Below are 25741 nucleotides of genomic sequence, written 5' to 3'. Positions count from 1 at the left end.
TTTGGCAGTTCTTTGATTGGGGTATTGTTTACTTCTTGATTGTTGGTTGTATGCTAATCTTGAAGTTAATTTGTGCTTATCTGGATACTGATTGCTGATGGGGAGGTGTTTTGGTCTTTTTTGTTTGTCAGTCAAACTTCAGAGGACTAAAGGGAGAGGGATATTTGAAAAATCTTCCAGTGCTAAATGTTAAATTATAGTATTATGTTTGATGATGCAGAGTTCATTTTATATGTAAAGTCATGTAAGACTGATAAAAATTCATTTCGTCATTTTGTGTTTCAGGGTTATAACAGACACTGAGCAGCTGTGCCTTCAGATGCTGCCTGGAGAAGGTCATTTGGTGGCAGTTCCCTGTTCCTATAATGCTTCATGGATCTGCAAAACCCCTTTAGGTGGTTTACTTCCTTATTCCTAATTGCATATTTTTAATCTTCATTAATACATTCAAGTTTCTCGAACAACATCAACAAAAAGTAGCAATAACTGAGCAATTTTCTCAGGGGAGATAAGTAAGGAGAAGAGTTTCTCAAAGATCTCTATTGGGATCATGCTTAACTTGTCTGTACATGCAGAAGATATTATTCAGGAAGGTAAAAGCAAAAGTGATTGCAAAGAGCTCCAGAAGCATCTCTTTAAGCTAGCTAAATGATCAAGTAATTGGTAAATGCATTTTTTTTTAGCAAATGATGCAAATTGAAGCAAAAATTCCTAAATTCACACATACATCCACTGGGGTCCAAACTATCTGTAACTAAGCAGGAAAATTGCTTTTTTCATAGATAACACAATGAAAATGTTAAATCAGTGTTTGGAATTTATGAAAATGGCAATTTTCATACCTGAAATCATTAGATTTTAATCTAATTTTAATTTTTAAAATAAGAATGACAATATTGTATACAAATGTATAGAACTCTACAATACATCTGCATTGGAGCAATATGTATAATTCTAGATCCTGCATTTAAAAAAGATTATTATACATGCAGTATTATAGAAAAAGTGCAGATAAAATTAATCAAAATACGTAATTCAGGGAGCTCAATACTTTTCTGATAAGTGGAATCTAGAATACTGCTGGTACTTAGTCTGGAAAAAAGGCATTTGAGAGAGAACATGATAAAAAATAAAATCCTGCATGGAATGCAGAAAATGGCTAGAGGATAATTTCTCTCCCTCTCAAAACACTTAGGACCCTCAGTCATCTAATATAACTGATTGGAGGACATGTAGAAAATATAAAATAAAGTAATTTTTTCACCCAGTTCACCTTACCCCATGAATTCATTACTACAAGTCATGACAATTCCAATTAATGTGGCTTTGAAAAACTAGTTACAGGATAACAGTTTCAGATGGGAGGTATGTCTCCATGCTTGTAAGCACCCTGGAGAACTCTGAAAACAAGTGCTGAACTGAGATCTTGGCCTGATCTAGCACAATTATTCTTAAGTTCTTACTTCCATTAATTAATTATTTTCTTTATCAGGGTATTCTTATGTTTACAAATTGGTTTCAATGTCTAAATTACAGGCCAACACCACATATTATGGCAACACATTCCACAGGTTGATTATAGGATTTGTGAATAAAATTTTCCTCCTCTCAGTTTTAAAAATCAATAGATGTATGACATGGGAATACAATCATCAAAATTAATAAGAAATAAATTTAATGGTAGCCCAAGTAGGAGACAATTGGATATCCAAGTAGGAGACAACTGGATATCTCACATGAGAACATGATAGTAAAGATTTCTGTAGGCTTAACTCCTAATAAGTGGTGATGCAATTAAACAAATCATTTCTGAATTTATTCTTCAATGTGCTATTGTTTATTCCATTTTCTCCTTGCTTGTCGTTTCAGCTTCTACACAAGTAGATGCTCCAGAAAAATGGTGGATGTCATTGGTCACATCCACTATAGCAACCATTATTGTATTGATTGTGACTGTGTTTGTAACATTTAAATATGGAGTCTGAATTTCATACATTACAGACGAAGTGAATCCCGCACTGCTTTAGTGAGATGTCAAGAGCAGAAACTTGTGGAAATATATTTTCATCTAAAAAAAAGGGCAAAATCTAATGTGGATAGTTGATAGACTAATTTATTGAGTTTTTATTGTTATATTATTAAATATTTGTGAATGGGTGGATAAAGTTTTGTCACAGAAATAGAAGAAAAAATGCTAAAGATTAAACAATTGTTCATCTGTTTTAATAAACTTTGGAAAATAACAGCATCATCTTAGATGAATTTACTGGCTTCCAGAATTTATAAAACTGAAACAGTTCAACTGTTCAATAGCAATCTTTTAAATATAATTCTTTGAACAATTTTATAGTCTTTAGAAGAACTCCCAGTTCTATTTTCTGCTTATGAAATTAATAAATAAACTTGTAGGGGGGAAAAAACCTTCTTTGTATTCCATTGTATTCTATTTCTGCTGGCATATTTCCCATATTCTTATAGTTTTTGTATTGGAGGATTCAGGAAAGAATACTGCAACTGTCATCTTCATGGATCTGGCATGCTTCATGGAACTCTCTCATTCAGCTGCAGTTTCCACCATTGTTTGTACAACTCACCATGGATACTAATGTCCCTCTTAGGAGAAAGATGTATCCTTTTACCCACTCCATTCCAGCTTTCATAATGTTAGGTGTCCTGGTGTGGTTGAAGTTATTAATGTGGAGACCAATCACAACTGCATGATTTGGGGAGTTCATTATAGCGCGCTTTCCGCAGCCTGTTCTTTAGTTATTTCTGGGAGCTTCCAGCCTTAAAATCAAAATAGGGCTCCTTGGCCTCTTGCTGCCTCTTACAGCACTCAAGGTTGATGCTAATTCATGTTTAACAAGCCTTTGATCAATGATTCATCATGCCTTTGAAGGATGGTGCTGACTTGCTTTCATCGTGCAATCATTGATTTGTAAACCTGAACTAGCAAAACTAGTCCACCTTTACTTTCTGCATGCATCTCTCAGAGAAGGATTTGAGAGGAACATAAAGAAGCTCTCTCCTGCTTTACTTTGTACTCCCACTCTGTGCTTATGACTGGTTAGCTGGACTGCTTTTGAATACAGGTTTAGCACTATTTCAAGACAGCCCAGTTGACATGTAGCAAACAAAGAGCAGTTGGGAGGATTGTGGGTAACCTTTGTCCTGCTTTCTCATACTGCCTGTTAATACATAGCCCTCATTAGTTATACAATTTGACTAGCTAAATTAGCTATTATGAACATACAGTATGTCTAAACCATCTCTACCCCATGTTAGATTGATGGTGGTTTCTGTGAGGTGGTGGTGCTTGTGACAAAAAAGAATAAAAGCTGGGAAGCTCAACCAGTTCCTTTCTTTAATTTGGCCTCCATTAAGGACACCACTTGGCCTTGTTACTAGAATAAGACTTTTATACATTTAACTGTTTAGATTTGTCAAATACAATAGTTGCTTATAGAAAATAGATAACACAATGCTATTTTCTTATTGTGAAGGAAAGTACAAATTAGCTGCTCTTCCTACTCACTTCAGTAATCAAAGGTAATGCTACTCAGACATCTGTGAATTTTTCTGCATGAGAAAAAAAAATCTCCAAGTTTCTATCATCTGCAGAACCCAGCTGTATTATTTTTTCTTCATCTTTTATTTTTGTTTAAGTAATTGCTTACTTCCATCAGGTTAACTGTCTGTCTAGGCAATTTCTTAGTTGGAAGTTCAAGAATTAATTTCCAAAAACATTCTTATTAAGTAACATTCTTACCATAATACTAGTGTCTGTTCTCCCTAGTATTAACCTGTTTAAGTTCTAAATTCAGACAATGTCAGTTAAGTGTTGTCTCTGCTGAAGCAATCACTAAAGTATATCTTGAACTGAGTGCTAAATCACAGAAGAAATTCAGAGCAATAATGATCTGAAAGTGAATACCAAAAATTATTATTTTCTTAGAAGAGCAATCAAACCCTGTCTGATAATGTTTATTCTGCTGGGAGAAGTTTAGGATAGGATATGAGCCATAGTGGTGCATTGGCTGGAATGCAATATTGCAGGCTAATTTTGCTAATTGCCGACTGTCAGTAGTTCGGCATTTCAAATCTCACCAGCTCAAGGTTGACTCATCCTTCCATCCTTCCAAAGTCAATAAAATGAGGACCCAGATTGTTGGGGGCAATAGGCAATAGGCTGACTCTGTAAATCGCTTAGAGAGGGTTATAAAGCACTGTGAACTGCTATATAAGTCTAAGTGCTATTGCTATTGCTATATAGAAACGGAGAGGGTTAGAGAATTTAGCATGTCCAAACAAATTCATGTCTCCAGAGCCAAATGGTTTATCTCCCAGGGTATGGAAGGAACTGGCAGAGGTAATTGCAGGAGCCCTCTCAATAATCTCTGAAGATACTTGGAGGACTAGTGAGGTCCAAGAAAATTTAAGGAAATCAATCCCCATCTTAAAAAATGGGAAGAAGGGAGCTTTAGAAAAGTCAGCCTGTCAGCCTGATGAGCAAGGTCCTCAAGCAGAATATCCTCTGGCTGAAAAAAATGATAGGCATAACTATAGAACAAGGAGATTGTCTTTTTTTTCTTTATTATTTCTTTATTCTTTATTATTTATTTATTTGTCAAGCATGTATAAGATAACAGATATAAGTATAAACATTATTATGAATACAGGAAGTGGATACGAATAAATATGGACAGTAGGACAGGGACAGTAGGCATGTTTGGTTTTTTTTTTTTTAATTTGATTTATATGCCGCCCTTCTCCGGAGACTCAGGGCGGCTTACAATGCGTTAAGCAATAGCCTTCATACTTTTGTATATTTATACAAAGTCAGCTTATTGCCCCCACAAACTGGGTCCTCAATTTACCTACCTTAGAAAGGATGGAAGACTGAGTCAACCTTGAGCCTGGGGAGATTCGAACTCGGTTGCTGAAGTCGTATTTTCTGCAATTGAGTTTGGAGTTGTTTACCTTAAGTTTGTATCTATTGTGTCCTCGTGTATTATTGCGGTTGAAGCTGAAGTAGTCATTGACAGTAGGATGTTGTAGCAGATAATTTTGTGTAGTAACCTTAGGTCAGACTGAAGGCAAAGTTCTAAGTTGTCTAAGCCCAAAATTTCAAGCCTGGTGGCATAAGATATTCTGTTGTGAGCAGAGGAGTGGAGGACTTTTCTCATGAAATATCTCTGGACTCATTCAATTGTATTAATATCCAATATGCAGTGCGGGTTCCAGACAGATGAGCTGTATTCAATAATTGGTCTAGCAAAGGTTTTGTATGCCCTAGTTTGCAGTACAATATTACTGGAGAAGAAGCTTGGCAAGATTAGGTTTACAACTCTTAATGCCATTTTGGCAATGCTGTTACAGTGAGCTCTGGCATTTAGATGATTAGCGATGAGTACTCCAAAGTCCTTGAGGATTGACCTAGAATGAGGGTTGTCTACAAGGTCATATCCGCCCAGCTTGTGTTTAGTGTTCTGATTTTTTTTTTTGCCAATGTATAAGACAGAGCATTTGTTGTTTGAGATTTGGAGTTGCCAATTGTTTGATCATTTTGACACATAGTCAAGGTCTCTTTGTAGGGCAGCAGCATTGTCGGTGGTGTTGAATAGTTTTACATCATCAGCAAAGAGAATGCAGTTGCTTATAATATGATCGCAAAGGTCATTTATGTAAAGTATAAAGAGTGTGAGGCCTAAAACGCTGCCTTGGGGGACACCACTGTTAACAGGTGCAGGGTTTGATAGGGCGCTCCCTATTTTGACTAATTATTGCCTGTTTGACAGGAACGCAGCTATCCACTTATGCAGGGATCTGGAAATGCCATAAGATTTTAGTTTTAGAAGTAGTTTGTCATGTACCACTGAATCAAAGGCTTTACAGAAGTCTATGTAAATTTTGTCTATTGCTTTGCCCTGGTCGAGTTGTGTAGTCCATATGTTTTTGCAATGTAGGAGTTGCAGATTACGGGACAAATTTTTCCTGAAACCAAATTGTTTGTTAGAGAGTAGATTGTTTGTCTCTAAGTGGAGGATAATGGATTGGTTTATGGTTGATTCCATGATTTAGCAGATGACGCAACATAAAGAGATTGGTCTGTAATTTTCAACTAAGATGAGGTCACCCTTTTTGAAGATAGGGATGACTGTGGCTAGTGAGCATAGGTTGGGCAAGGAACTGGTCCTGAAAGATTTTTCATAGATTATGCTTAGAGGTTTATGCTTAGAGATTATGGCAGGGGAAAGCTTTTTTAAGAAGTAGGCACATAATCTATCAGGTCCAATAGATAGAGATGGTTTTAGGCTTCATAGTGCCTTTTCAGCGTTATCGTCTGTAAAATCGATATATAGTAGATCGTTGCAATTAGTTGTGGTACGACTAGGAAATGTGGGGCATGAGCCATTGCTGTTTACAAAGCATATAATTTTATTAAAAAATTATAAAGTCTTAATAATGATTCATGTGAGAGAAATCTGGGCGACCAGATAATAGTGAGGAAATATAGTTCTTCATATATCTGAAGGGTGTCAAATAGAAGAATTAAAAGATTTAATCTTAGTTGAGTGAAAGGTCAGGAGTACTAGAATCAAGGTTTAAAATAACAAAGAAGGAGATTAAGGCTAAACATCAGGAAGAACTGTCAGGTTGTGAAATAGCCACAGAACGTGTTGAGTCCTTGCACTGGAAGTCTTGAAACAGGCTGGATGGTAAACTATTATAGATATTCTAGTGGACTCTGCAATAAACAGTAGATTGGACTAGATAACCTTTAATGATCCCTTCACTTCTATGATTTTATGATTCTATGCAGTAATTCCTAATGTTTTGAACAGCAGGTCTCTTTAGATGCACTGCAGTAATTTAAAGGAATGGAACCATGCACATCAATAGAATTTTAATGTAATATGAACATTTATTTAATTATGTCAGTATCGCTTTATAATACTCAGTATAATAACTCAAAACCTCCAATAAAGTTACTAGCATCAGAAATATTAGAAAAAGGAAAAACTGTTGTAGCAGTCAATATTTAGTATATTGACTGGATAAAACATAATTTAATGATTGGCAGCAGATGCTTTTGTTGTGTGACATACTGTTATACAGTAAAGCCATTAGAGGGCAGCAAATATATTTCACAAGACTGTTATTACTTTAAGACTTAAAAAAACAGTTTGGAATAGAAATTCTTAAAACTTTGTTCTGTGGTACTTTAATTGGAGATTTTGTTTCAGCGTTTATTCCTATTTTATAGCCAAATAGGGTTGGCAACAATTCTGTGGCCAAGCATGTCATCTCAGATAGAAAACTACTTAACTCTAAGCCACAAATTTGTTTAATCTGTATTAATAATATATAAATTCCATCCACTCACAAAGAACTGGAGCACAATAACAATAAAATTGGATATCAGTTAACAAGGCAAACTAGATACAATGTGAAGTTATTTTTATTTGTTTTAATTAGTGATTGGTTCCTATGTTACAGGGAAGGAGTAAATTCATGATAAATTCCTATGATATGGGAATTCAAATTTGAAAATAGCAAGGAAATCCTATTGTTGGGAAATTGTATCCCTTAGATGGCCCACATTTGTGTGCTTCATACATAAATCCCGAAATCATGCCACTGAATTTCAGAAGTAAAATGGTAACATTTTGACAGTGATAATAAAAAATGGCCACGTTTAAGCCAATTTATACTCTTTCATTCAGAGTTTTAAGGACAGAGCCCTGGGGAAAAATGTCTTCTATCCCCATCCTTAAATACCTAAAGCCCCAATCCACCACCCACTCCAGTTCACATCCTGTATTTTAAATAAATCCCATTTGGCTAGATTGATACATGCTAAGTGAAAACCAAACCATTTATTTTATAGTTAATGTGTGGATCCAATCAGTGGGTTCTTATAGGGAATACAGGAGCTTTCTTTCTTCTTGGTCTTGCTGTGTTTCACTATTCCCAGATTGACCATTTCTCATTTCTTTCTTCTCAAGTAGACTTTTTCCAAAAAACTTGGATATGGATTACTAGCACCTAACTAGTTGCTACTAAACCAGTTCTGAAACCCTCACTAGTTTAGCACTAGTTTAGCACTAGTTTAGCAAGCTTTCTATATTTTGTGTATTCCAAGTACTATGTCTGCCACTACAGCCAGGACCTTGTCACTACCTAAGACATATGGATACATATGAAGCTGTAGCTCCACTGAACATGTCAGACCCTTCCCTCCCACTTGAACAGTGGGATTGAGAAGTGAGTTGACTGTAAAATCTATGCAATTATTTAGCACTGGACCATTGGAAGACCTGAAAGACCAGATTAGGAATAGACTATGATGAAGAAAAATGAGGGGTGAAATGCTACTGGTTTGCTCTGGTTCGGGCAAACCGATAGTCATAAAAATTACCGGTTCAGGTGAACTGGTAGTTAAAAAAAGCTACCGGTTCCTCTGAACCGCTATTTCCGACAATTAATTGTGCAGCTGGGTTTAGATTCGCTAAAAAGCAGGATTTCCTGGTTTTTATCAAAGCTAAACTGTGCTGCACAGCTGATCCCCCCGGCTGTTCCACTTACCTTCCCACACCTTCTTTTGGCGCATACTGCGCATGCACGTGCGTGCAGAGTGCACATTTGGTACACACTATGCATGTGTATGCAGCGCACATTTGGTGCACAGTGCACATGCGCGGCCAGAGAACCGGTAGCAAACCGGTTCGGATTTCACCACTGAGAAAAACTATGTTGCACTAAGATTTGACACTGACTTAATGACATGCAATCTATGAATGAGGACTGTGGGTTTTCCATCTCTGAAAGTTTACAAGAGGCTGGACAGCCACCTCTTCTAGGCCTTAGGATAGGTGCTTGTGTAGGTGATGCCTTTGTTAGAAGAGGTCGATTTGTCCAAACACACTGGATTTTCTTTGTATTTTTTATTGCTTTTTAAATTCGTATTTCATGTAAGTCATTTTGGAGTTGAACAGCTTCTAAATCTTAAAAATATCAATAACTGGTTTTCTTGGAGAAGATTGGGTTAGATGAGGTTTGGGGTTCCTTCCAATTCTACAACTGACTTGCTAACACTGTTCTTGCTAGACATCTTGGCCAACAGTATAGAGTCACTCTTCCCTGCCTACTTTTCACTGAAAATCCATTCCGCTCTAATTCAGCTCTCTGAAATGTCGGGAATATCAGTTCCATGACATTCAAACTTGGGGATGATTTCCTTTGTTCTCATGTGATAAATTTTGTCTTGAATTTGGATGGCTAGCTTTAAAAATAGCTCAAACTCTCCAGAAAGAAAATGTGACCCTTTCTCCAAATCTAAAGGACAGATCTCTCTATGCTACGGTAGAAAAGCAGGTCTCTATGATGAAATAAAGTTCTCAACCCCAAATTCCAGTATTGGCTTACAGATGCCCAATCCTCTGACATTCCTAGTTATTCCAAGAGAGCCCTGTGACAACTTGAAAGATAATACATTTATTACGATAGAAAACTTTTGTAAGCTAGAATTTATTCATCAACAAATCACAAGTGAACTCTAGACCATGCAAGACCATGCTACAATAAATTCATTCATTTTGCTTGAACAGTTGACTTTACAAGAGTAGAAAAATACGTATCTTCTCTAGAAATTGCTGCTGGTGAAGACTGTGTGTGTATATGACATATCAGCATTCCAAGTAATGCATCCCAAGAAATTAGAACTCCAAGGCAGGAATTCAAAGAACATGTTAATTGGATACATCATATCGGTACAGCCAGTGAAAACCAACTCTAAAAGTTTCCCATGTTTACCATATAATTAAAAGAGCAAAGTTTCCTTCCCAGGTGTCACAGGTCATTGTCCAATCAAAACAAGTGGCAGGCTCCCTCGATCACCTCTGTTCCTCCTCCTACTGCCACCTGTTGGGATGATCTTGGTTCCGAATGAGAGAGCTCTTTATTTTGTCTACGAGACTGTCTACCTATTTCCCCCTCATCCTCCCCTCATAGTGCGTGGCAACTGAAGCAGCACAAGATGACTTCAGCCAGGTTTGATTCAGAGTTGACAACACACACAGACACACACTCTGTGTGTGTGTGTGTGTGTGTGTGTATGTGTGTATATGTAAGTGTGATTACGTGTGTGTGAATATACAGTATATAAAAGCAGTTTTTAAATCTAAAAATCTTAATCATCATATGGAAACTGCTTTATTTATTTACAATTCAACCTTGATTCAACAGACCACACTGAGGGAAAGCGTGTCCATTAAATTTGAATGTCCATTAAAATCCAAATGCATACTATTGACATAAATGGCATAATTTGCTTAATTATGTAGTTTTAATTAATTACATTACATAATTATGTAAAAATACCAATTACATAATTACACAAATGATATGAAGTGGCATAAATAATGTGGGAATTATGTCAGTTGCCTAGAAAGATTTTAGAAACAATACACTTGTTTGTTGTGTTGGGTACATTAGCATCAATTTGGTACCAAATGAAGACCTTTTAAAAGAGACACAATGGCTCAACAGTTAGAGATGCTGAGCTTGTCAGCTGGAAAGCCGACAGCCCAGATTCGAGACTTGACAGTTGCACAATGGGATAAGCTCACCTAGCAGTTTGAAAGCATGCAAATGCGAGTAGATTAATAGATAAGACTTTGAGGAAAAGTAACAGTAACAGTTAATATGAAGTCCAAACACAAATTTATCATTTGCACTCAAGTGTGTTAAATTGGCATCCATTAAAGTTTTACAGTATAGTAGAACCTCTGGTCACGACCATAATTTGTTCCATAACTTTAGTCGCAAACCGATTTGGTCGTGACCCGAACCTAATTTTGGAAATTTGGCGCTTACAAAAAAAATGGTGCAGAAGAGGAAATTGACTGCGAGAAAAAAATGTGAATTTTTTGGTCGGAACCCGATTTAGTCGTAGTCAGAAGCGTTCGTGACCAGAGGTTCTACTATATTGTCTTTATTTTCCTCCTCCTTACAAGAAGTTTAGAGTGTGTTCATTGTGTTCCATTCCTGTTTCATTTATTTTGTTTTATTTAAAGATTTAGAGGCTGCCAAGTCTAAAACACCTCTGGGTAGCTTCCATTAAAATTCTCATAACACTTTGTGGTAACTTAGTCTGAACGATTGATTGAGGGTTACCCAGTAGACTTCATGCCTGAACTGTCATTGGATCTCTAGATTCTTAGATTTTCCCTTCATGTTGAAATTATTACATCACACTGCCTCTAAGGTGCAGTGCATATTCTAAAGTGAGAGAAAGTCACTTGTTTCTCCTTCTAATTCTATAGCACAGAATTGATTTACATATGCAAAATGTCAGTTTTCGGTGTTATTTGAAAGCACATTAATACTTGGGTTGGTTGAATGTGAGAAAATTGATTTTCTATCAATCTCTCTAAATCATAGCAGAAAATGGTTCTTAAAGAAGATGGTTAACAATGTTTTGGATGCAACTGGAAAGTCACAGATGTGGCTAAATTATAGCAAGCTTGACTATGTTATTATTACATTGCAATTTTGTTCTAAATTCTGGTAAAACTGTCCTCCCGGAATGAGTTGGAGGAGCGGATGATTTATTTTACAAGATTGATATATTTATGACTCCCTGGCCCATATCACTTTCTTATTAAATAATAGATGAGGAACTACAGCTTTACATCCTCTGTTTTGCTTTTCCGGACAGTATGTATGATTATACACATACATAGAAATAGACAGTCTTTCCTTAGAAGTTTTTTTTTTCATTCAAATCTTAGAGTTGTCAAGGATTACATGGTTTTCCCTACTTTGATCAATATAGAGCTCAGAAGGGGTACGAGTATCTTGACAGCTCAGCCTTTCAGCTATAAGAACTGGATGTGCTGAAGAGAAGAATGAAATGCCCAAAATCTGTCATTTCATCAGGTCAAGCATGGATGCCTAAACACAATCAATCCTGGTTCATGATTGTATAGTAAAACCTTTTTTGCAATGGACTGCAGTGACAGAAATCAAAGCCCAAAGAATGACTAGAATTTGGTAACACATCATTTTAAATTCTTGAATTCCTTTCTTTCTTGGCAGCCATTCCCACATGGGTCGGAGAGTTTAGTGATATCCAGTTACTGAATAAAAATGAATCCAAATATATTGAAATCTTAATTCTAGTTCCTTTTTGGAGTTCATGAAGAAAAAAAGTGAGAAAACCTCATCACATGCTGGGCTTATTACAGAGTGGCACACATACAAGAGATATTGACATTATATTTTTGTGATTAAAAACTATCAATTTTTCTGACAAGTAGTTCTTAACATCAGAGGTTATTGGAACATTCTGAATTGCAGTTCTAGTCCAGTCACTAATACTTAGTCCAGAGTTCTTTCCTTTCAACTTTCTAAATATCAGGACAGGACTGATTGGGTAGATTGGAATGAGCCAAGATGCATCTGGTTCAAGAGGATGGTTTTTGTCTTGCATCTCAGAGAAAATGGAAAAGGCAAATAGCATACAAAGTTCTTACATAGTGATCCCATCTTCTCACAGTGTCACTAGACACTCACTAGATTAACCTTCCCCATCTTTTACGTTCTTCCAATGTGTCATACTACCCAGCCAGCATAACCTTTGCTCATTCTAGCTGGGGACAGCTGGATAAGAAAGGCTTTTCTAGACACACTTTTATTTAAATCAGTATTTCTCAACCGTGGCAACTTTAAGATGTGTGAACTTCAATTTCCAGAATTCCCCATCCAGAATTCTGAAAGTTGTAGTTCACACATCTTAAAGTTGCTAAGGTTGAGAAACACCGTTTTAAAATATGGAGACAGTTTCCTGAAAGAGCTAGTTCCTCCAGAAGGTTTAAATGCTTTGCTGGATTCGGGCCAAAGAATTAGCGGAACTCCTTCCCGGATCAGAGTCACCGAAGAGGGGAACAAATCAGCGCTGCATGATACTGTACACCCACATCGTTTTAATGCAGATATCTGGGGATGGAGGACGGATCCTCGTTCAGCGGCCGCGAATCTCTTTACTCTATGCAGCATCATTTGCATTTGTTTCAGACTATTTCACTCTGGGAAGGAGGGGGTCACCCGCTCCAGTTTACAAATAATGATAATAATGATGATGATGATGATAATAATAATAATAATAATAATAATAATATAATAATAATAATTATTAATAATAATAATAATAATAATAATAATAATAATAATAATAATAATAATAATAATAATAATAATAAAAAACCGGGCTGAAGACAGCAGTCCCGGTTCAGGACACGAGAAGCAACTTCTTAGGGGATCTCTGAAAAGTGCTGATCTGCATAAAGCGCTGAGGCGACGCGACGTTTAAGTGGCAGCCAGCGCGCTTCTGATTCGTCCGCAGAAAAGTTGCCATTCCGACCGGCGTTAATCACAATTGCGGTGGCTCCTCGCTCCTTTTCGCTCATCCCCTGCCTCTTTTCTTCTTTTCCCCCTGGGCTCTTCTTACGACTTGCCTGTCTTGTCCTCTGTGCGCGCGTCCGTACATCTTTCGCTACTGTTTTCTGTTGCCTGGCGTGTGTTTCACCCCCTAGTGACTGCTGCAAGGCTCCTCCTGCGATCTGCAAAAGGGAGACCTTCCCTGCAATCGAGGCTCTGCTCCCCAGCGTCCTTGCTGGCAACCGGGAATTCAGCAAAAGGGAACCTTGGCCGAGAGCAAAACCACACAAGGTGAGCAAACGTCTCCTCCGCCTCTTCTGCCAGTACCTGCAGCTTCGGGTTATTGAGGTTGATGCGGGTCCGTGGCTCCGTCCAGCGCTGTGGCTGATTTCAAATAAGGTAAGAAAAGGCGCTTCTCTCTCTCTCTCTCTCTCTCGGTCTCTCTCTCTTTCACCCTGAAAGACGTTTTCCACCACTAAGCAGCGCCTTCTGTCTCAGGACGATCCGCTGGTGACTTTAGAAACTCTCTTGGAGCTTCACTTAAAAACAAACGAACAAACACGCACACAAATCTCCCGGTTTACAACTTTGAAGGCTATTCCTGGCGACAGCAGAATGGTTCGAACCGAGGTGATAGTTAAAGAGGCTCTTGGGGTGCGTTTGCAGGCTATCTGGAGAACTGGGTCCGGCTCCAATTGGGCAGCCAACGGGTCAGATCCAAGAGATTAGGCTGTCCTGAGCAGTGTTTTAGAAGAGCGCTGGTCAAGTTTCTTCCTAAGCAAAAAGCCCTAAGCTTTTAAATTACACGTTTACAACTTTTTACTAGTTGTGCTTCACAAGCTAAATGACTTCGACATAACTTTAAAAAAAACAAAACTAGGCTTTCTCCATCGACATTTTTGCACCAATCTGTTTATAGTTTCTAGTAAAGAATCTTGACTTTTCTCTTTAAGATGATAAAATGGCTTTATTTTTTAAAACATCAACAACCCCACCTTGAGTTCTCTTGGATAGTTTGACAAGCCTGTGACCTGAATATGGCACTTTCTCTAAAATATATGATCTTGAAATCAACTACTTTTTCTGTATTCCCCTTTTCTTCATTCCTGCTTTTTCCTCCAGTTATTAATCTATTTGCTGTTTTGTTAATGGAGCCTTGGTTATTGTCAATAACCAAGGCTCAATATCAATAAAATTATATCAATAAAAGATAACATCACATCGTTCATAAAACTGGAGCCATAAAGAAAGGACTATTGAATGAGTAATACAGATCAACGATGTATAAAATGTAATAAAGACCTTCATAATAAAGCTTCAAGATTTGGCACTTCCTGCTCTTCAGTTATCTAAACCATCTGCAGATATATTTATATATACATATGAAATAATATGTTGTTTAAAGTTATTTGTCACATTTATCTCTTTTGAGGTTAAATAGATTTAAATAGTAAAGTAAGATATGTGTCAATTATTTAAGATACTTTCTATTTTCCTGGGAGCAACTGATAACTATTGTGTAAACATATTGATAATGCACTTTTAAATACCATGAAGAGGAAGAAGGTCAGTAAACATACCTAAAAGCAGGGTAATTCAGGTTTTAATTACAGATTTGTACAAGGTTGAACAGTATTCTTGAAATTCAATGAACTTGGCAAAACCAAACTTCATATACAATTGTAAAATATAAAAAGACAATGACTTTCATTCCTCCTGAAATTTTCATCTTTCAGTTGATCATTCAGTGATCTTTCCAACTCTTAGATATCCTTATGTAACAAGTTCATATAAAAGCTATAGGAACTGACTTCACATGTTGCTTGTGGTGGGGTAAAGTATTGGCATCTTAAATGTCATCACTATATCAGGTTACAATCTTTTGATTTTCACTAGCAGTCAACCAAACAAAAGAACTAATCCCCAAAATAAGAAGGCTTTTGTATTTCCTACTATCTACATTTTTTTATTCTTAGAAAGTGTTTTTCCCCCAGAATTTCTTTTCCAGTGAACCTTTTAACAAATGTAAAACTGTGTACTTTCAGTTAAACTTAAAAATTAAACAGTGGTTTCTATTTATTGACTATGGTAAAACCAGTTTGTTATTAATCAGCCCAGATGTATGCATGTAGGAAGTTTTATTATGCTATTCCAACATAATCATAATCAACATAATTTTTCCAGACTTGTAACATTCTATTGAGAGAAAAAAATGTACTGAAATTTTCCAATAAGAATGGAGCAGGAGAAGCTGCTTGATTTGAGTTTTGCTATTCGGGGGAAAGATGGGAAGAGATATTGCCCTTTACTTGTTAACTCATCCTTTCACTTGAAGAGAATTCAGAGTTGAATCTGGGACCACTGATACTATATGTACCACTAGGGTCACTTGGGATTCTTCATTTTTTGACATCTTTGGTGAAAACCCAAGCCTTACACTTTCCAGTACAAATAATTTTAAAATGTGATTGTGAAATCATTTTATTATTAGATCAATAGAGAACAAAATCTCCAATAATCTCTATTCCAACCAAGTCATATTTATAAATATGGTTTAATGCACTATTTTTATAATCTGTTTCATTCCCAGTACATATGTTTGTCTACACATGAGCAGTTCCAGTTTTCTTAAGGTGCAAATCTTTATATGCAAACTTGGAAATAAATAATTTACTAGATGATAGTAAGAATAAGACAGATGGGATGAAAAAAAGTGTAATTGATGGTTAATAACTTTGAGTCTGATAACTGTGATTGTTCAGTGAATTATGGCAAAGCATAGAACCTGGAGTTTGGGAAAAAAATATTCTAATTTCACCAAGTACAGAAATTATCTAAACTGTGTGAACTGCTTCAAATATCCTATATAAATTGTGACCCCTTAACTTTAGTGTATGTTTCTCCTGAAAGCCAGAGTGACTTCAATATGATCTGCCTTACAGTGTCAGATGAAAAGCTACTTCCTATTAAGCTATTTACTATTAATACTACTGTATTTAGTATTCTTACTATTTACTATTATGCTATTTAGATGAAAAGATGTTTAGGACTCAGCAGGTACTGCAAGAATATGACTGTTTTGCTTCTTCAATACTTCTTTTTCAGTGTTACTAAGATTATTGTTATGCAAGCAAATTACTGTATTATTTATTTCACTTAAATTTATTTATGAATCTATTTTTGTCTTGCTTTTCTTAATTGCAATTGGTCACAGGATTTTTAGGATAGTGGATGAGCTGTAATGTTTTAAATAAATAACTGTAGCTGTTAAAATGGCTTTATTACAGTATGAAGGAAATCCTGAAAGCCCTATTGGTACATAATACCACAAAATTATGTCACCATGATTTTAACTTAGATGGATTTCTGCCCAAATTTCTTCTACTGGGGAGAATACATTGGAAATAGTTTTGCACTGAATCAAACTTTTATTAGTCCATCGGGTTTAGTATTATTTACATAAACGGGCAATTGCACTCCAGAATTTTAACCCAAGATTTTCCCCAATCCTACTTGAGGATGCTAGGGCCGAATCTGGGAACATCTGAATGCAGAGCAGATGTTGTGGCTCTTATTTCCTTTCTCATTATGTCCCAGCTTTTCACTAGATACTCAGTCTCCATCTATCCTTCTTTTAGCTCCCATCACTATGCCTCATGAGGACAAGTCTATTGAAAGGCATCTCCTATTAGGAAAGGCATGCTTGACAGATTGGCATCCTTTCCAGCATTTACAAAACCATCAACCTACCCTCCAATAATTCATACTTATTGCTTAAGTATAACTCTGTGCACCCGTGACTTATTGAGCCAAGTGGAATTATATATTTAAGAATATGTTCTTGAATTTGGTTCAGAGCCAGTCGAAGTTACTCTGCAGCTGAAGGTAAGATTATGTCTGCTCAGTGCCTTGTACAGAATGGAACTGGACTAGTAGCTGAATTTCACTTCAATGCTGGAGATGTGTCAGTATCTTCCATTGTAGCCAAAGGCAGGATCTTAGTTTAGAGAATGTATGAGTTCCCAGTTTAATTCGCATGAAAGAAGAAAGGTTCAGCATGTATAGAGTAAGACTATTGTCTGAGGAACTTGCCTCCTTCTGTGTACAGGTAGTCCTAAATTTATGACCATAATTGAGCCCAAAATTTATGTTGTTAAGTGAATTTTTTAAAAAATGAATTTTCCCATTTTATGACTTTTCTTGCCACATTTGTTAAATGAATCATTGCAGTTGTTAAATTAGTAACATGGTTAAGTGAATCTGGGTTTTCCATTGACTTTGCTTGTCAGAAGGTCGCAAAATGACTCCTGAATACTGCAACCGTCATAAATATGAGCCAGTTGTCAACCATCTGAATGTAAATCATTGCAGCATCCCAATGGTCATAAGTGTGAAAAATGGTCATAAGTCACTATTTTCAGTGCTGTTGTAACTTTGAACGGTCACTAAATGAACTATTGTAAGTTGAGGACTACCTGTACTTGTTGGAGGGCCAGCTTTGTATGATTTGATGGTTGCAATGCTTTACAATGAAAAGTGCAATTTTGATGAATTAAAGTTGAAAGAGTTAGGAAAAGGAAAAAGAATTAAAACATACGGAAAATAAGCAGACTATAGATGGATGAGAAAGGAATAAACTGGAGTCTCTGGTAGAATTCATTATCTAATTTATCAGTCTATACTTCAGTTTAAAATGCTTTAACTAAGTGGATTAAAGCATTAAATCATATAAAATAAAGCGCTGTATAAGATCAAGACTGAAGCTACAACACAAAAATGTGTCTAGAATTTTTAAAATGTTTAAAAAGCCAACTGCAATGAAACCACAGCTATATGAGAAAGTACATCGGAGAACTTTATTGAAAAATAAAAACCACTTTTGATACAACTATGAACTGGATGACTGAGAATCTTCATAGACATTTAAATCTGAGAATGTTAAATAAAAGAATGGGTATCTTTTGCCATTTCTATTATTCAAAAACTATGTATGTATATATGTATGTATGTATGTATGTATGTATGTATGTATGTATGTATGTTTGTTTGTTAATGCATAACTGATATAGTTTTGTAAATACTTTCTCCAGATATGCAATTTCAACATGGTTTCCTCAGACTGTCTATTTTAAATAGCTTTACATTTAACCAAACCAGATTCACATTTAAGTTGAGGGTTGCCATGGAGTATCTTCCTTTTCTTGCCCACCAAAATGTGTTTGCTTACCAGTGAGTTCTGTAATCACAACAAGGCTCTCTTGGAATTCATTTTACATGAAATATAGGTGCAATGTTCATGTATTGGAGTGGTTGATTAATATTCATGGAGCTGAGTGATTGATTAATAAAAGTTTGTACCACTTGCCTGTGAGAATTTATCTGCCATTGGGGGGAAAAAAAGAGATATTTTTACCACTAGTGGCAAGCAAAAAAGAAACAAGAGCTGCTACTATTATTTCTATATCATTTATTATTTATTAAACACATTTCTACCACACCACAATCAAAATGACTGTTGGCTGTTTACACAGAATATAAATGGGACAATTTAAAACACTTTCTGCATTGATTTTCTGATCACTATTATCACTATTATGGTTATTTTTATACAACTTACAGTGTTTGCAAAGTTTTATTACTTAAAGTAGCATCAAGGCTTTGGAGGGGATTCTGCCAAAAGGATTTCAGATGGATTGCTGTGGATGCTTATTTTTGTTCCTTTTTTTGCTTATCACGAGTGATACCATCTCCTGTCCCAAAAATGTATATCCAAAAGCAGAAAAATTCAAATAGGCAGATTGTGCAAACGTTGACTCTTTCCCTCCTCTCCCTTCTTTTTATCTCTGTTTTATTTTCTGCCTAAAGGCCATAAAATTGATCTAAAACAGAAACTGAACAAATTATAGCTATAATAAGAACAATCAGCCCCAAGGGAACACTAAAAAGTGATACAATGAAAGATGGCATCATAATACATAAGCCAGGGAAAAGCTCCCAAGAAACCATTTCCATTAGCGACAATTTCCATTAGCAGCAATTTCCGAAATATGGATTATTAGTAGAAGACAAGTCAAGTTATACCTCACTTATCACATTGCATGGGTCTTCATACATCACTAAACTACGATGTTCTTAATGAAGATATCATAGAAAGTCATAGTTGGGTATGTTCAACTAAGACCTTTAGTCAGAAATCATGATTTACACAGTTAATGACAGTATGTCTTAATATGATGCATGAAATAGTGATTTGTAAATACAATTTGTGATCTAGCAGATTGTCTGAAGCAAGTGCATGCATACTTTCCTGCATCACCACAGTAATTCTCCTTTCTATTAGAGAAAGTCATGGCTGGCAACAGAATAACAAAGTTGCCCATGGCCAAATGAGGCTCAAAGTTAATATACGCTCAGTTTTTCATTCGAACATAGCAATACATATATACTTCAGGTTACATCATACTCTAGAAGCCAAGAACCAATATAAAAATATTAGGAGTGCAGAAGGTAGTTTTGCACTTGACTAATCATCCATCTAGTCTTTTGCAATGTATCTGGCAATATCTTCCGAGAACTTGGGACAGAAGGTTGGTTTTATTTACTTAATTTTTTGTTTTTTACATTTCCTACCTAATTCTTTTGAGAACAACCTTGTACTGTATTGTACAAGGCCTGATTTTTAAAAAAAGATTCAAATAGTTGAGTTTCAGGCATCTAACTTTCTTCCAAGTACCAATGCTAAGATCACATTTGGGGTGTTTAATGCCTTTTCTTCATACTATGACTACCAAACTTTTCATGTTTGTGTGCAGGTGTTACCTTTAATTCTTTAAAGTAGGTGCCATTCAAAGTAACAGGGCACTACATTACAATACTAGTAAAATAAGGCAATCTTTGTCTCCACGAGTAAATAAAAGCTTCTTTTTATTTAAGAAAACATATGGATAGAAGGAACTTTTCCCCTCTTGAGCAAACAATTTATCATCTGCCATCATATGCAAAGCTGAGACCATATTAATTATATTTATACATAAAGTGCCCTGAAGTTCCAGTATTGCTTCCAAGCGCTGTAATAAACATTCCACAGCCAAGATACTGTAGAAAGGACAATGAATCAAAACATCATAGTGAAAAGCATTTAGCTTGATTATGAAAAGGTACCTCATGAAATAGGTACTGGGTTTTGAATTTTAAAAAAAGGAGGCAAATATGAAATCTGTGTTTCAATTGTGTCTTATTATATCTGAGTTTTGTGCTCTAACTTCAGGTATTCCAGGAAGGAATTTATTTAGTGCACTTTCTTTTGAATATACAATATTAAATAGGGAAGGTTTTTTTTTTATCCAGTTCATTTCTAGATAAAGCAAGTAAGATTTATTTCAGTACATTTTTTGAAGTTGCAGCTGCTAACTTTATCTCTAATGCTATGAAGATATCTAAATGACATAGAAAGGAAGAATATTTAGTAGCTGAAATTCATTAGGATAATGAATTTCAATGTTAATGGCAGAAGCTTGTCAAGGGCTACAGTCAAATGAATATGTTTAATCTAAGAAAAATTTTATTCATAGAACTAAATCTGTGTTAGCTGTTCCCTTCTATCTTATTTAATAATGTCTCCTTCATTCATTTATATTATATTGATGATTATCAAGGTTAGTGTGAAAATTGTGATTTTTAAAAGCTTATTTCTGATAGTAGCTGTGCTGTTTTTCTTTTCTCCTCAGGATCCACCGGAAGCACATTTACAGATCTGCCAAGTTTGAGGGAAGAAATAGCTGTGCTCTTACTCCGTTCTTCTAAAGAATGATGTAAATGCAGAACTTGTAGCCAAATACAACATGGGCTCTAACACCTCTAGCAAGTCACCAATATACGATGAGAATGAAGATGGTAAGATGAAGACTGCTTTGTTTAAAATGCATTGCTAAGTTAAACCGGGTGTTCCCAGACCATTGCCAACCTGTTATATAGGTTTATAGTAGGTGTCCCTGTCAGCCACTATAGCCTGTTTACATGTTGTAGGAGGATAATGGAATCTATCATCTAATACAATTGGCATCAGATTGGAAAAGACACATTTAGGTGCCGTAATAAAGCCTTATCTATGGAATTCTTTATTACAACTGCTGCTGAAATAGTTATGGAGCAAAACCAGGTGTTTTGGTTTCATTGGGCTTGCTCTCTTCTGTTTCTTTGTTGCTGCTAATTCCGTGTCTGTTTGGAAGCAGCTAAGGATCTGGGACAGATCTGAAAGTGGTAATTATATTTGCTATCTGATCCATCAAAACTACAGACTGAAATTGAATCTCTGGTGAGGTTATAGGGTCTTGGGATCAAAATTTTCTTACATTGTATGTGAGAACTATTCTATTACTTGTTAATGAATTGTGAATATAATCAATTATAAATTAATACTATGTATTCAATTTCTGCTTTGGAAATTATCGGGGTTCCTTTCTTTGCATACATTTTCAGAAATACAATAGCAAAGTCACGGTTGACAATGTATGAAATATACAATATCACAGTTAAAAGTCTTATTGAGAAAGATCTTGGAAACAGTTTTGTTGGCCTCCCTCATCCCCAAGGACCCTTCCAACAATACTATTAGTATATGACTGCTTCCTACAGAGCTTGATTACACTAGACAACATACTATAGGCATCTGACACAGGTAGCAGCAGTCATTATTCTTCCTATAATGGATGATCCAAAGACATCAAAGCTTTCTCCATTCTGGAATAATATTGGGAACATGCAACTCTGAACCTCAAATTTTATTGCAAGTTTTATATAAAAGCAGCATCCTACTATTTATTAATCATTCTTATTTATAATGTACTGATATTCATTATGGGTTATATCCAGATATAGACTTATTTAGAAGAATTGCATAGAAATAAATTGGATTAAGTACCTCTGATTTCAGTGAATCTATTTCAGCTATGATTACATCTGGTTACAACTTAATATCTGCCTAGTCCATATCCACTATGAAAAACAGCCAGACTTTCTGAAATAATGCCAAGGATTTTCACATCACTCTGGGGCATTTCACAGGCAGCTGCTGTGCTGTGAAGTCCTTAGGGATATTAGCCAGGTGCCAATGTTAGTTTTCTCTAGTTACCAGCTGGTGACATTTGGTAACTGTAGTTTTACATTTTACTTAGCCTGGGCTTTTTTTTTTTTTAATCTTCTGGTTTAATCAAAATGGTTTTTGATTAAGTTCTGTGAAATGTCATGTTTTGGGGTGTAGTGATGGAGTGTAATGACATCAGTCATGGGTGGGATAATTTGTTATTGTTGTTGATTTGAGGAATGCATTCTGCGATAGGGTGAGTGAGCAATAAAATTGGATTGAAGCAAAGGTAGGTAAGGCATCCAGTTTATCTCTTTTGAAAAATCTTTTTAAAAAAAATAAAATTATCTTTTTCTTTGTTATCCATTCCTCTTTGGCCTAGCCTCCTACCTCTGCATATACTGTATATCTATAGGTAACCTGGCAGAGAAGAGTACAATTGACTATTTTCAATGGACTCTGCTTGAAATTAGAGACTATACTAGATTGAGACTATACCAAATCAGGCTGAGAGCTATTCTGGTCACAGTCAATGATTTGCCTTGAGCAAGTTGAGGAGCTATTTGAAAAGGAGCTGGTTCTGTTTAACAATCCCCCTCCACGTTGGGCATGGGAGTTAAGTCAAATATGATAAATGGAGGTGTTTGAGAGCTTCCCAAGTTCCCAGGGGAAAAAAATGGCCAAACTCATAATTTTCTAAGATAATTGAAGAACATAGGATGTCTTTTTGCCATTCCCATGAAGTTCAGAAAAAATATGTTGTAGGATTGAAATTGAGGAGTGGAACCAAAATCCTTGTAAGGATAATCTGCCTTTGACACACCCACCTCACCTTGTAAATTAGCTCTATAGGTTTTCTCTCCATTCCCAAGGTGCAGTAATTATGAGGGTAGGGGTTTTGATATTCATTTCTAAACCCGTCTTCCAAAAACTGGATACAAACAGGTTAGAATATTGGAACCTATAAAAATCTCTGATGAACATGCTTTTATACATCTGCAATAACCAAATTAACTCACAGACAAGTATATCTGATTAAAGATGGAGATAGACACCTATGTGTTTAGATACAAACCAGAACTATCATTGAGCAAATCCCAGGATAAAATCCTTTATGCTCTTGGAACTTCTTCTGTTGACACAATTTTTCTACAGGGAACATTTTCCTATATACATTATTGAGAATAGTTTATTTTACTCAGGAAAGTATTAAATTTGTATGAGATAGTTACAGAACTCCAACCATTAACTCTAATGTTTAATCCTTCAAGTCAGATTATGAACTCTCTGTTTATGGAACTTTTCCTCTCTTCCTTCCTTCTCAGGAGTTTTTCATATAACTTTCAAAAAGAGGCATTTAAAATTTTTCCGTTGAGCAGTTTTAATCTCAGTACAAGTTCTGGCTCGCAGGATCTTTCTTTCTTCCAATAATGATGCAATATTAGACCTAACCAATCTTCACACCTGCACTGCAGCTTTGCCCTTTTTATCTTTTAAAGGGAATAATGCTTAGGGAAAGACCACAAAGCTGTGTTTACTTGTGAGCTGGAGCGTAATTTTGTGGTAGCAGCTCAGGGAGTATGATGGTTGACATGTATGAATGTTATTGTAAAAGACCTTGTTACACCTCTCTCTGTTTCTAAACTCACTTGTTTTGTTCTTCTCAGCTTATACTCTGTTGTCACGTATTTTAATAGTTGCATGTCCTTCATGACTCCCATATCAGAGGTTCTTTCTTGGTTCCTTAATTTCCTCGTTTGCTACATAATTAAGCTGTATTCTTATCCAGACTTGGATCTACTTGAAGCACTCAAGTATAAGATAGCTCACAGTTTAGCTTCTTTTCAAATCTCAGGATTTAATTTGCAATGCATCTACTCCAGTTTTCATAAAGATGTTTCAACCTTGTGTGGTAATAATTGGATTGTTCCCAAAATATTATTAACTGGAACCTGGGAGTTGGGGGAGGGGGAGGAAGTTGTTAGCATGTTATTAGAAAATTAAAATGGTTTCAAGTTTCAACTCAGATTTAGGTTTTAACCACCTCTATCAAATTAATTGTGGCGTGGGAACACTTAATCTAAGTCAATGTATGCACTTTGCATTCTCAGTTCTTCAAGAAAAAAGATAGATGATTTCATGCCATTACCAGTGCTGAGTTGGGTTTGACAATTAGCTGTAATGGAATTTCTGTGTTGGCAAGGAGTTGTTTAGATGACCTCTAAAATTCAATGATTTAAGCTGTGAGGGATTTGAGGAAAATTATTCTGGCAGAAATCTGAGGGTTATTACATGTATGATGAATATCCTTTGTTGATTTGATTCAAGTATATCATCAGTGATATACTTATACAACCTAATGATCAAAACCCCTCACTAGTGATTAAATCTCACTAAATGTTTGGAAGACCAAATATACATATGCAAATGTATAGGAGTATTTACTATTTTGAAAGTAATAGCTATGGCTAAAACCTACCACACAATCTAGGAATATTAATCCAAGAAAGCCTTACTTGTGGAGTTGCCTATGGGAACGGGATGAAGCTACTGAATTATCTTAATCTTCCAATATGTGGACTATGGCACATCAATTGCCATTTCTACATTCATTGCAATAATTCAACCTTCAGGTGATAAAAGCATACATTTTCATAATTAAGTCCTCCAAGTACAACAGGACCACAACTGGTGAATGGACTACCTGAACCAAAGTAGAGTGATAACTTGGCTTCTACTTCCTAATGTCTCTACCTTCTAATCAAACGATAGTAATTAGTCCAGTTTGGACTGTCAAAGGAAGAAAAACCATTTGTTCAACAACTTCTCCCCTAGCACAACTGGACATAAACTCTTAAAGGAAGGAAGGAACAGTAAAGCCTATCCCCAGCAGATATGAGTGATCCACAAATATACCATGGATTGCCATGGTATTAAACACTGCTAAAAGTTCCAGCAAGACCAGAAAGGCTGAATTCCTTGGATTCAGAACCTGATGTAAGTAACCTGATATAGTGACCCATGTAGTTTTCATCTCATGCCCAGGCCTAAATGCTAAATGAAAGGGATCCATGATATATTGTTTAAATGTTCAATAATATGCACTACATTCTCTAATTTCATTCATAATCCAGCTCTGAGACGTACCAATTGCCATCTCCTGTTCTGCCCCAGCTACGGACCCCAAAGAACGCAGCATACACAAAGTCCGTTCAA

The 25741-nt window shown here is 35.9% G+C and overlaps 2 protein-coding genes across 5 annotated transcripts in view; both read left to right on the top strand.

Annotated features, from left to right (window-relative positions):
* Positions 1–2248, top strand: part of LOC117657019 (uncharacterized) — a 119100-nt gene extending 116852 nt beyond the window's left edge. For both annotated transcript variants that reach the window (XR_015732552.1, XM_034405194.2), the window contains 2 exons: positions 286–395; positions 1870–2248. Coding sequence is in view for 1 of the 2 variants with exons in the window: in XM_034405194.2 (XP_034261085.2) it covers positions 286–395; positions 1870–1985 (226 nt within the window). In the remaining variant the exon portion in view is untranslated. The remainder of the gene's footprint in view (positions 1–285; positions 396–1869) is intronic.
* An 11150-nt stretch (positions 2249–13398) lies between these two features.
* STK32A (serine/threonine kinase 32A) overlaps positions 13399–25741 on the top strand; it is a 77209-nt gene continuing 64866 nt past the window's right edge. Inside the window, exons 1-2 of one of the 3 annotated variants that reach the window (XM_034405237.3) lie at positions 13399–13734; positions 21171–21336. In XM_034405237.3, coding sequence (XP_034261128.1) covers positions 21285–21336 — 52 coding nt within the window. In that variant the 5' untranslated portion in view covers positions 13399–13734; positions 21171–21284. Of the gene's footprint in view, positions 13843–21170; positions 21337–25741 lie in introns of all 3 variants that reach the window. The other 2 variants (XM_034405233.3, XM_087887415.1) reach the window with 2 other exon arrangements.

Source organism: Pantherophis guttatus, chromosome 2 (genome assembly GCF_059756535.1).
Source record: "Pantherophis guttatus breed Tessera chromosome 2, ASM5975653v1, whole genome shotgun sequence".
Lineage (NCBI taxonomy): Eukaryota > Metazoa > Chordata > Lepidosauria > Squamata > Colubridae > Pantherophis > Pantherophis guttatus.
This window is presented reverse-complemented; position numbering and strand designations above follow the sequence as displayed.